The 12,637-nt window shown below is 39.0% G+C and overlaps 1 protein-coding gene across 4 annotated transcripts in view; it reads left to right on the top strand.

Annotated features, from left to right (window-relative positions):
• The window catches only part of ABI3BP (ABI family member 3 binding protein), a 268,734-nt gene that overhangs the window by 86,396 nt on the left and 169,701 nt on the right, over nucleotides 1-12,637 (top strand). For all 4 annotated transcript variants that reach the window (XM_047723248.1, XM_047723222.1, XM_047723232.1 and 1 more), the window contains exon 3: nucleotides 9,236-9,304. In XM_047723248.1, coding sequence (XP_047579204.1) covers nucleotides 9,236-9,304 — 69 coding nt within the window. The remainder of the gene's footprint in view (nucleotides 1-9,235; nucleotides 9,305-12,637) is intronic.

Genomic DNA, 12,637 nt, shown 5'->3' with positions numbered 1-12,637 from the left:
TGATTCGTAATTCTATAGACTTTCATTTTTATGTGCAACTAAGGGCAAAGTGCTAGTAATCTAAGTGAATTGTTAAAAGTTAGTAAACTTTTCTATTCATAAATAAATTAGTAAATTCCATGCATTCCTGACATGACTTATAACTACTGTCTTCTGTTTGGACTTCTGGGAGTCATGAAGCTTTGCAAAACCACAAGTTTGCATGTACCTAAGCAGACATTGCTCTTGCCTCAATTTTCTAGAAAAATGTCCCATCAGTGTTTTTCTGAAAGGGGCATGGAACTTTTTGAAAGGATATCAGTGGTATTCCTGAGTTGTTAAGTCTATCAACTGCTGCTGTTCTAGTTTTTTAATATGCCATTACTCTAGAGTCCCTTGATGACAGTATTTTGTGGTGAGTTCTTTTGTTAATACTACCCCCCATGAGGGATGCATCAACCGTACGTGAGCTTCTCCTTTTCCAGTAACATGGCTTCAGAATAGATGTGGACTGCAGTTCAAATATAAATCCTTTATACCTCATTGCCGAAATGGACTTGATGGAGTGGTATCCATGGGTGGTAATTATTATTATTATTTTATCACTGGAAGAGGAGAATGGGTGGAACAGGTAGGGAGTAAGGTTGGTTACCCCACTGAAATCTTGAAGGAACAATGAGTGGCCTTTCAAGAAATGAGTAGACAAGTAGCTTTTACTGTCTTCATACATTCCAATTCCCCACCATGTTACGCCTTTCTCTTTCTCAGTGAGGCTCCTCTTCATGGACCAGAGGGTGAGAGGGACAGTGTCTGCAGGTTTAGGCAAAGGCAGTGAGGTAGGACTGCAGAGTGGAGGGCCCTGGCTGGAGCTCTGTTTGCTTATCACTTCCATGGCCACACTCTGGAGAGTCCTTTATTTATTTATTTATTTTTCTTCAGAACTGACTGGTGGGTAAATGGAACTCTCTGCCTGGGCTTCAAACACAAGGAGGATTTTCAAGGGGATTTTTCAAACAGACATGACTCAGTGTTAGTGTTGATAATATAAGGCATAGGAGCTGCCTGCCAAATGCTGAAAGCTAAAGGGTGTACTTAATTTGGAGTGTGCCCATTCGGGACAGATTACAGCCAAGTGTGGCATGTGGACACTTGCAAATGATAATATTTATGCATGGTTACTTCCCTGGCCATAGTTTTCTTCTGTTTTAGGTTTTGTCAGTGATTTTATTCTTAATTTATTAGTAGTCTTATGAGGTGCCACACTGGTATCTCTTAAAAATAGTTACCTTACTTTATCAAACTTTATCAACTTTAGCTGTAAATCACACCACTCTTTCATATAAAAGTAAAAAACAATAAAGCTCTTGATTAATGCATCCCTTCAGGCTTTTATTTTGTATTTATTAAAACAACTTCCTTAGTCTTACTGACACATAATGATACATAATATCTATTTTTTGTAAAGAGATATGATTTTATTTTTTAATTAAGTCTTTGCCTTAGCTTTAGATTTACAGAAAAGTTGCTCATATAGTATAGACAATTCCTACATACTTCACATTTAAATTCTTTTCTTGACATGTTAATATTGTGCATTCATCACAACTAATGAACCAATATTGAGGTGTTATTAACTGAGGTCTGTACTTTGATTTCCTTAGTTTTTACTTAAGATCTTTTTTCTCATCCTGATTTCATGCAGGATACCGTGTTACATTTTGTCATGTCTCCTTTGACTCTGGTGGACAGTGTCTGTTTTCTCGACTTTATTTTTGGTGAAAGGTTCTGGTTAGAATTTTTTTTTTTTTTTTTTTTTTTTTTTTAAAGCCTATTTCAGCTAATGAAGACAGTGTAGTCCCTGTTGTGTCCCCTTTAGTCCTTCCTCGGACTCCTAAGATCCTTTCACTTAAGAAACCCCCTAAGCTGTTGCCCCATTATTCCCTTCTTTCTTTTTTTTTTTTTTTAAAGATTTTATTTATTTGTCAGAGAGAGGAGAGCGAGCGAGCACAGGCAGACAGAATGGCAGGCAGAGGGAGAAGCAGGCTCCCCGCCAAGCAAGGAGCCCGATGTGGGACTCGATCCCAGGACGCTGGGATCATGACCTGAGCCGAAGGCAGCTGCTTAACCAACTGAGCCACCCAGGCGTCCCTCTGGTTAGAATTTTTGTAGAATGTCCTTCATTTTAGTTTTATCTGATGTTTTTCTCATGGCTAGACTAGGGCTGGGACCTTAAGCAAGGAAAATATTACTTTAAAAAATTTTAAAGTAAAATAAACAACAAAAAAGTTCAGTAACTGTTAAATATTCTTGACCTTGAGAGTCTGAACCTTCTGTTTCACCTTTTGATTCTGATTTTCAATAGCCTTGTTTTCCCACACCACACCACTCACTAGGCCAGCAAGAATGCTAGTGATGCAGCAGCCTTGCAACCCTTCTCTACTAAGTTTTCTTCCAAATCACTGACCTTCTTCTTGAAACTGTCAATTTCTTGACCTTCCTAGGAAAGGTCTTGGTAAGGACAACAAAGTCACAATTGCCCCTGAACGATGTAAGATACCACCAATCATAGAATGCATTTGAGAAATGTTAAAAGCTAGGGGACAGTATATCTTAGAGCCGTTGAAATAGGGTGCTCTGAATTTTTAATATGCCATTTCTTATAAAACAGCTTTATTTATAATATTGTTAAGTTATCATTTGGGACTCAGATAATACTATGTTGCTTTTATATCTCCAAATCAAATTAAAACTCCTAAACTCTCACCTGCTAGATTAGAAGGAAATCAGATTTCTTCCCTTTGGATTCTATTCTTTCCTCCTTCCCTCTCCCCACACCAGTCTTGCAAACCCTGAAGAGCTGGTGGAGTTCATTTGGAAGTCCGTCCAACTTCTGCACATCATGAAAGAGCCCGGGGCTCCATTCTCCCCCTGCCTGCCCAAGATCCTGGGTTTCTGTTCTTCCACCCTCTGATCAGGTGCCTAGTGGCCAAAATCGCAGCAACGGCCAGAACAGCTGTTCAGAGGGAGCCCCTTGTATGAACAGGGCTCTAGCTCAGTGCCCAGTGTTCTCCTTGCTGGGTTTCTGCTGCCCACTTTCTACATCTCGGAAGCCTTTCTATAGCCCCAGTTACCTCCAGAGAGCAAGAGATTTCAGCCTCTTCCACTGGGACCCAGAGGCAGCCGTCTCTTCCCCTCTCTGGAGGTGAACCAAAGATCAAGCATCACTGTTCTTTTCAGATCTCCAAATCACAGGAGGGATAATTCTACCTATTCAATGGATTTTTTTTTTTTTACATCAAAAATCTAGTTACTGACAAACGTGTTCATGGACAGTCTTTAAAAGACTCAGAGTCAACTCAAAATTCAATCTCATCTTAAATCCCTTCCCTGAACCCTTAAAGGATATCTGAGATGACGTTCACCTTCTCTGACCCAGACCTTTAAGCACCATTGTGTTAACTGTTCACTGCCTGGGTCCTCTCCTACCAGAGGAAAGCCTGCACATTGCCCTGTATGTATTTAGTAGAGGATATGTGCTTTGCTTTATGTCATTGAAATAGAATGAGACATGAGCAGGGGCACTGTATTAACATGAATCCACTCAAAGTAACTTGCAAATGACGACTTTTGTGATCCTGAGAACAAGTGAAAATAAGCTTGAATAATAAATAAACCATACTCAGTAAAGCAAGGAGGTACCTCAAAGAGGGAAATGGACATAGAAACTTAAATCTGGGTTTTTGTGAGCAAATTTGTTCCAACTTGCAATTCTGGTAAGCTGGTCTCGTGTGTAAATATCCCAATAACGCTTCGAATCCACCATCTCATCTTAGTCCCCCAAAGAACACGTGATATAGTTGGTTATATTACTTGTGTTTGTTTCCCTAATAATCTGTGGGCTCAGGTACTCAACAGAAAAGCTGAAGCAGGTTATAAAATAGAATCCTAGGGTAACATTTTTAAAAATAAAGCAATAAAAGGGAAATAAAAATGAGAGTTGAGTGTTCTGAAAAAGCCAGCAAGAGCTTCTCAACAGGAACATATGTGTAGGGTGCTCTACATTACAGAAAGTTGGGTCAGATGTCTCAAGATCTATTTTATCATGTTAACGCAAGTGTCCATTGACTCCTTATTTATCACATAAGAATTAGTGTCGAATGTTGTGAAATGACTTTTAGTACCTGTTGAAATAGGCTTATTGTTTTTTCTTTGTATGATACATTTCTGGAATAAACCTACACTTGGCCATAATATATTATTGTATTATGTGCTGCCAGATTCTGCATACCAGTAAATTTTCTAGGATTTTTTGGATTGATGTGAGTATTATGAAGGAAAAATTTATTTAGTGGCATTTGTTAAAGATGGCTGGGAAGACTTTGTTTAAAGGTAGAGACTATTGCAGTAGGCATAGGGACCACAACAATGGGATCTTGCAGTGTGGGAGAGAAACTGAGCTTAACTCTGAATACAACAAGGAAAATTGGGAATTTATAGCCAAGAAGCAGGTGGGAATACATGGATGGAAAATGACTAAGAAGAAACATGAGGATAAGGGGTGGGGGAATCTGGCTAAACTAACCTGGCAAGATTCTTGCCAAAGGCAGGCCATGGTGATCAGGGGATGGTGGAGGTTAAGGATCCTCACTTGTGATCAGGTATGTGATCAGGTGTGGAAGATAGGGGTTTCTGGCTAAACCATTTTACTAAAACGCTTGATAAAGTTGGACCACAGAGAGATGAACACAAAAGAAGCCTGAAAGAGCTCATAAGAGCTGCTTAGTCCAGTCAGGACAGAGGATCTTTGTCTATATGGTGTTTAATTTTATTTTTGTGAAATTTTTGCATTTTGGACCCTGTGATAATTGCTTTAAAAAAAAATAAAGGCTTTGAACATTTTCCTTCCTTTTTATAAGTCCCCAGGGCCTCTGAAGACACAAATTTCTGCTTTCAAGGAATCCCCATCTTTATTGTCATGATAATAACTATCATTAACTAAGCTCTTTCTATGTGTTAGGCACTGTTACAGGTTAATCATCACTAAGACCCTTGTGCAGCTAGGTACTGTGATTTTTCCCCCCATTTTGCAGGGGAGGAAACAGATGTGCATACGTTAAGCACTCACCTTATATAAGCAAAGCAAGCAAGATGTAATTCCAGGCTCTAGAGTATATGCTTTTGTGTCGAGAAATTTAGTTTGATATGAAACCAAATTGTTAAAAAGATGGCAGGGGTAAATTATTATTTTTGTTCAAGACCCTTACATGATTTCCTGTGGGATCATCCTGGCTTATTAAATTTTATTTTGTGGAAATTTGCACTGCAGAAATGAAGCTCGCTATGACTTCATTCTAGAGCAGTGTGGCTTGCAAGGTGGAGGTCTTCTAATAAAAATGTGAGAATTGGGATTTATCAAACAGCGATTATGGAAGAATTATTTGTATTACCAAAAACTCTAGCACTTTATAAAGGATTTCAGTAGTAGATTTCCTTAAACAGTAAGCTGTCGCAATCCTTCACCTCAGGGCATTTGAAATATTAAGAGAATTAGATGTAATCAGTCTGCAACACAGTATAGGCTTAACTGTATTCTACACAAATTTGCTGAAATGGACATTTTAATTATATACATTTTCTAAATGAAGAACTAGTGTGTTTTGGCACATGTGAATAGAATGGCTGACAAAGCTACAGTGTATGTATTTCCAGGCTACTACAGATCTGCAGAGTTTCAGAGTACAGAACTGAAATAGAAATTTTGGTTTTTAGTTGTTTTATTTTTCCATGTTTGTGTTCCAAATTGAGTGCAAAGACTGCTGAAATACATGAATGTTGGGAGTTTTTAATGAGTAGTGAGAGGCCTCCTATCTGCCCCCCGTTCCCGACATCTGTTCTAATTTGTATCTGGCTGTCACAGCCTAGGCTTTATGCAAAATGACTGATCATAACAAAAATTACTTTTAAATTGCTCTTATAACCATATATCTTGGATCATGGCACTATCTCTGGCTTCCACGCATGCTATTTTTCTAGTATTTCAGGCCTTTTTTTTAAGCTGCTGAGGCAGAATTGAATTAATGTGCATCAAGGAAGGAAGTGAAAAGCTAAGAGACCCTGCCACAGTGAGGGTAACTTAAGAAAAACAGAGATTTAGTTTTGGTTTCTAGAAGTAAATTCAAGACAGCATATGATTTGCACAGTCAAGTTAAAAATAAATGCAAGGCCCTTGTTTCAAAAAGCAGGAGAAAATTATCATTAAAGATCCTAAAATATTTCCTTTCTTCCACAGGTTCTCAGCTTGTGATGGTGTTATTTTATTTGCTATCCAATGGCATTAAGTAAATTAAAATTTTAAATTATTAACCTAAATTTTGCCATTTATCTTTACATCGTGCAAGGCTAGTTTTAAAGGCCAATATGGGCCTTCAACACCTAAGCAGAATCACAGATCACAAAATTTGTAATTTGTCATTGATACGTGCACATGTATCTCCTTCTTACCCAAAGAATGGAAATGCAAAACACTAACTCTCTGTCCTTCACTTCTTGACATGTGGACATTCTATAACTCTGCCTTTGGCTTACTTATGAGTGAGAAAGAAGGGAAAGGCACGGGAACTGGGGGTTGGTCCAGCTTCCCTTTTTCTTCAAGATAGTCCTTTTCAGCATAAGTGGTTGGCAAATACGGAGAACTAACAGGAGCAATAGGGGATGCTATAGTATTGCTTGGTCGTTTGGGTTACAATGCCATTGCCTTCTGCATGGAAGCAACTTTTGGTTTGCTTGAACAGTGAGTGTGTCCTCACAGGTCCCCTCTGTGCCCTCTTCCTCAGCCAGAGATGCAGTAGTATGCTTGCTCTGTTTGACCTTGGAGTCTTGCTGAACCCCCATGTGTCCTGGGTCCCTGGGAATGCTATGCTGAGAAGGCATCTCAACCACTATGGGTGGGAAAGAAACTGCAGCCTATCTATTGTTCTGGCTCCTCTGCTCCCACACAGGCTTTATTGGTCCTTCATTGCCCTTACCAAACTCAGATGCGAAGAAAAAACTATTAAGAATTTCAGCACGCTGACAGCAGGGCATTAAACCAAGCATGGGACGCTTCTGAACATGGGGCCCTGTGTGACAGGGCGTGTTGCCTGCCCATGAAGCTGACCCTGCCTTGGTGACCTCCTCCACAAATGTGCCATAGTAGTGTGTATCAAGTAGGATTGCCATGAGGAGTAATTAGTCACAAATGTAAAGTGTTTTTCATAAGTGCCCTACACGAAGAAAGTACTGACTATGTGGTGCATTCTTAATACTTATATTACTTTAGATCCCAAATACAATCAGGGAATGTATTATATTCGTACTAGGGACCTTTGATTTAGGTTCAATCTTCCTTGTCTAAGCTCCACTAAGCAAGCTATGCCTTCAAACACGAGACTCTGAAACATAATGAACATTCCTTTAACCATGTTGTGCTCATGAGGCAATCATCAGAAAGGAGACAAAGCTCTGAGGTCAGTTCGAGAGGTTACCTGGTTTCCTTTATGCGGTATAGTTACTGTAGCAGGTTATAGCAAATAAGGCTGTGTGGGGTGTCCAGTAAAAGACAAAGTCCCAAGTCATTGAAAGGGCCTGAATTGCCAGGTTATCTCCAGCTGAGGATGAGGTCAGCTCCGTAAAGCCTTGGGCAGAGAAGGCCTCTGTTCCAGATTCATAGAGGCAAGACATTTAAACCCAGAATGTAAACAAAACAAAGATGTAAATTCTGTCTGAGTGAGCAGGGGTGAACTCTTGTTGACTACAGCATCCAAATGAAATTGGATGCAGAATGAACTTCAGGATCCAAAATTACTGAAGAAATATTGTAGTTAATAGTCACCAACCAGTTCAGTAGAAGTGCTTATGAAATGCTATTCAGTATGCCCAATTGTATCTGGCTTATTTATGTATATTTAAATCAACCATCTTGGAAATACCAATTCAAAAAAGAAGATGATTTGATAAATTATTAGCTCCTGATTTAGTGCATACTGATGGTTTAAACACCATTTTATTTAAAACCTAAATTTTTTTAAAAAGATTTTACTAATTTATTTTTATACAGAGAGAGAGCACACAAGTGAAAGGGATAGGACAAGGGAGAGAGAATCTCAAGCTGTCTCCATGCTGAGGGCAGAGCTGCAGGGCTTAATCCCATGACCCTGAGATTATGACTTGAGCCAAAACCAGGAGTTGACGCTTAACCAACAGCACCACTGAGGTGTCCCTAAAGCCTAAATATTTTTTTAAAGGTTTCATTTATTTATTTGAGAGAGCGTGAGCAAGAGAGAAAGCACAAGAGGAATGGAGAGGCAGAGGTAGAGAGAGAGAAACAGACACCCCACTGAGCAGAGAGCCTGAAGTGGGACTTGATCCCAGGACCCTGAGATCATGACCTGAGTCGAAGGCAGATGCTTAACCGAATGAGACACCCAGGAGCGCCAAAGCCTACATATTTTTTTTCCCATGTAAATACACATTTATTTATTTTTTTAATTGGCATATAATGTGTTATTTGTTCAGGGATATAGATCTGCAAATCATCAGTCCAAATATTTTTAAAAGAGATTCTCTTTTATTTTCCATTGGCATCTTGTAGATGAAGAGCATATCCCCTGAAATTGTGACTTTGTTAAACATTGCTCACAAAAGTGATTGGCTGAATATGATAACAGGCTGAGAGATTATGCAAATAGGATGAAAATAAAGACATTATGAATATTCATATTACTGTGGAAGTGAGCAGTTTCAGATCATAAGGCAGCTGAGGTCCTGTTGCATCTCATGGGTCTTAGGCAAGTATGATTTACCTTCCCTGTTTCTGAAGCATCAGGATGACTTCTATGAATAGTAGGATGACAAAATGGGTATGAGCAGATTTTTAAAAAATCTCTTTGCAGTGGGAAGGCTTGATGAAAATGTGGCACAAAAATCTGTGTCTAAAGAAAAAAAAAAAAAAATCTGTGTCTAGCAAGATTCAAGACCTCTCCCTGACTCCCATCCATTTGGTTTTGAAAATCTGGATTTAATTTTCATTTCAAAAACTTAATGGACTGAATTGTCTCAGGGAGTATTAACTTCACACATTCCTGGGTCCTCTCATCCATGGGTGCGATGGTTACAGTGATTAAGGCCTGGGGAACATTGAGTCAGGACATGGGTTTGCTGTCGTGAACATTGCTCCTTCTCAGAGAATTTTACTGATAAATAATGTTATTGTTTCCAGATGCGGAACCTAAATATCTGATCGTTGTGCGGCCTGCTCCCCCTCCGAGTCAGAAGAAGTCGTGCTCAGGTATATTTTCTTCATTTTTCAGATTTGATTAACTTTAAACCATGTTTTGTCATTTCTACCCATGGAAACCAATTCCTTGGGGATGAGTTAGGAATGTAGATTAGAACATGTAACACAGCAGGCCCCATGTCAGCAGATAACCCAGCTTGCAAGTACCATGATCTGGTTGTAGAGACTGCTTGGGATCTTATCCCAACACCACTACATACAAACCTGAGGAATTTTAGACAAATTACGGAACTTCTCAGTGCCTCCTTTCTCCTGCACACCAGGGTTATCATGAGGGATAAATGAGTTCATACATGTGTGGCCTTGCAGGATAGGGCCTGCCCCATAGTATGTGCTCACTTAGAGTTAACTCCTGTTAGCCTGAATCTACTTCACAGTGTGTCAACTTGGGCCTTGTCTGGTGTTTTCCAGATTTTAAGGGCAAAATCTGATGTCTAGCCTTTGTTGAAGGAGACTGTTCACATTTTAAAAGCATCACTCCTTTCTGTACATGGTAAATGGGTTGGAACATGGGTTCTACTTTACTCCTCCTCTTTCCTCCTTTGGACCCTCTTCTATTTAGTCCAACATGAGAGCAAGGACCGCTTTTCTAGAATAGCAACACAATGCCGAGACTCCCAGGGAGAGGGAGACTGGAAATAGGAAAGTAAATAACCTACGAATAAATGAGTAGAAACATTTTCTACATGACTAAAGAAAGATTAAAATCTTACATTGTCCCAATTTCACTATTAAAATTTCTTCGCAGATCAAATAAGTAGACCATTGTGGTCAGAACCTAAAAAAGATGGGACTAGGCCTTTACCGTCCAATCTCACATCTCCCTGACTGTAGATTATTGATAAAAATGTTTCGCTTTTCTTTGGCATTTACTATTGTGAACTGGTCTTAGTATTTCCTAATCATGTTTATCTTATGTAGTATACTAGATGTCAAGCAAAAGGGATCTCTTTCATTTGTTCTGTGTTTCTAGAGCGATGAAATGGGTTGGGGGAGTGCACAGATCTTCAAATACATGTAGCAAACAGGCCCTTCGCAGCTGTGAATTGTGTCTTCTGGAGGCATTAGCCAAGCCTGTTACCAGAAATTTGTTGCCACGGTCCCCTCCCCTCCTTCTGTTTGTTTTCACTTCTTTTTAGGGACTCAGTAAGCATTTTGAAAAATACAAATTCCTTTTCCTGGCCTCCCAAATTCTCCCACAGCGGGAGGGAAATTTCAGTGACTCCTTATAACTTATAATGAAACTTTATTTCAAGACTTTATTTCAAAATATTTAATAAAGTCAGGAAGTATTAGTATGGGCCCATGGGATTCTGGCTTCATGTTCTCATCAAACTATTTCTCAAGACAAACATAAAGAAATGTGTAAGGGACATCAAAAGAGAGATTACACCTTAGTCACGCTTTGTAACTTCATTTGGGAACTTCTAGGACACTGGCCTTGAAATTATTTTTCCCTTTGTGATGACCAGCTCAGGAAATTGTTTCATCTTGATCAGGATATAATGCCCCACCTTTCCTCTCAGGCAAAGGATGTAATTTTTTTGTAATCTGCATTTGAGAATGATACAATGACTAATGCATTAACTTCAATTCAATCTATATCTGCATCTGCCACATAAATTTTAATCACTTTTATGTTAAAATCCAAATTTAGTGAAATAATTGTTTTATGGTCATGTAAGCCTTAGGTTCCCTTGGAGAAAGGAAAATGTATATTTTGTCTCTAAATGGCATAATCTTCATATATCGTGAGTATGTCAATGATGTAGTAAAAAAAAAAAAGAAAAGAAAGGAAAAAAACTAGATTACAGTTCAGAAGAGAGAAATATAAGTCTTGACCTTGCTCTTGGTGTGACCTTGAAACTTCTCTGGGCCTTATTTTTCATTTGTAAAATGAGATAGTTGTATTACTTAGTGAAAACTAACTCAGGAGTGGAAAAAGGAATATCAGAACCCCTTCAGGCCTTTGTCAAACTACATAAATCCCTTAGCCTCACCAGGTTCAATTCTACCCTTTTGGGGAGTCAGACTTGTGTTCTTGGAATCATGATCATATAAGGTAGCATTGCAGGTGGAGCTGGAAAATTTTATGGAAAAAGATAAAAGCACATTTGCAAACAAATGAACAACTATCCTTGACAGTTATTTTAGATAGCTTTTTAAAAATTCAGTTGTGTTATGGTGAGTGCTGTGAATTGTGTAAGACTAATGAATCACAGACCTGTATCCCTGAAACATATAATACATTATATGTTAGTTAAAAAATTTCAGCTGTGTTACCATGAAGCAGTTGGCCACCACTAGGCTTATATGTTCTGGGATGAGAAGGTTTTTCCACCAGAATAACAACTCAAAGAACTTAAATCTACCAGAAGCAGCAACGATGGCACAATTTTAAAGGACATTTGGTTCAGGTAACTTCCACTAAGCTCATACAAGAGGTACCTTCCTACCCATTAGTTCCTACCACATTAGATCAAAATAACACAAGTTATTTTGCAAGTTATTATAGCAAATACAAGAGGCATGGTCTCATGAAATGAAAGACAGAATCCAGTGGAAATAAAAAGAAGGTTTTAACTTTGGAGAACACTGTGGAGATTCCTCAAGAAATTAAAAATAGAGCTTCCCTATGACCCTGCAATTGCACTACTGGGTATTTACCCCAAAGATACAGATGTGGTGAAAAGAAGGGCCATCTGTACCCCAATGTTTATAGCAGCAATGGCCACCGTCGCCAAACTGTGGAAAGAACCAAGATGCCCTTTAATGGATGAATGGATAAGGAAGATGTGGTCCATATACACTCTGGAGTATTATGCCTCCATCAGAAAGGATGAATACCCAACTTTTGTAGCAACATGGATGGGACAGGAAGAAATTATGCTGAGTGAGATAAGTCAAGCAGAGAGAGTCAATTATCATATGGTTTCACTGATTTGTGGAGCATAACAAATAGCATGGAGGACAAGGGGAGTTAGAGAGGAGAAGGGAGTTGAGGGAAATTGGAAGGGGAGGTGAACCATGAGAGACTATGGACTCTGAAAAACAATCTGAGGGTTTTGAAGGGGTGGGGGGTGGGAAGTTGTGGGAACCAGGTGGTGGGTATTGGAGAGGACACAGATTGCATGGAGCACTGGGTGTGGTGCAAAAACAATGAATACTGCTACACTGAATAGAAATAAAAAATTTTTTAAAAAAAGAAGGTTTTATGTTCTGCATAGTTTTATTTGATATCTTATTGCACTTTTAGGTTATGTACAGACTTCTTTTCTAAGCCAATGTTGGTTTCCATGGCAAAGGATCTTCATTGCTCTTTTT

The sequence above is a fragment of the Lutra lutra genome, chromosome 1 (assembly GCF_902655055.1).
Source record: "Lutra lutra chromosome 1, mLutLut1.2, whole genome shotgun sequence".
Lineage (NCBI taxonomy): Eukaryota > Metazoa > Chordata > Mammalia > Carnivora > Mustelidae > Lutra > Lutra lutra.
Note: the sequence above shows the minus strand (reverse complement) of the source record. Positions and strands in the feature narration are given on the sequence as shown.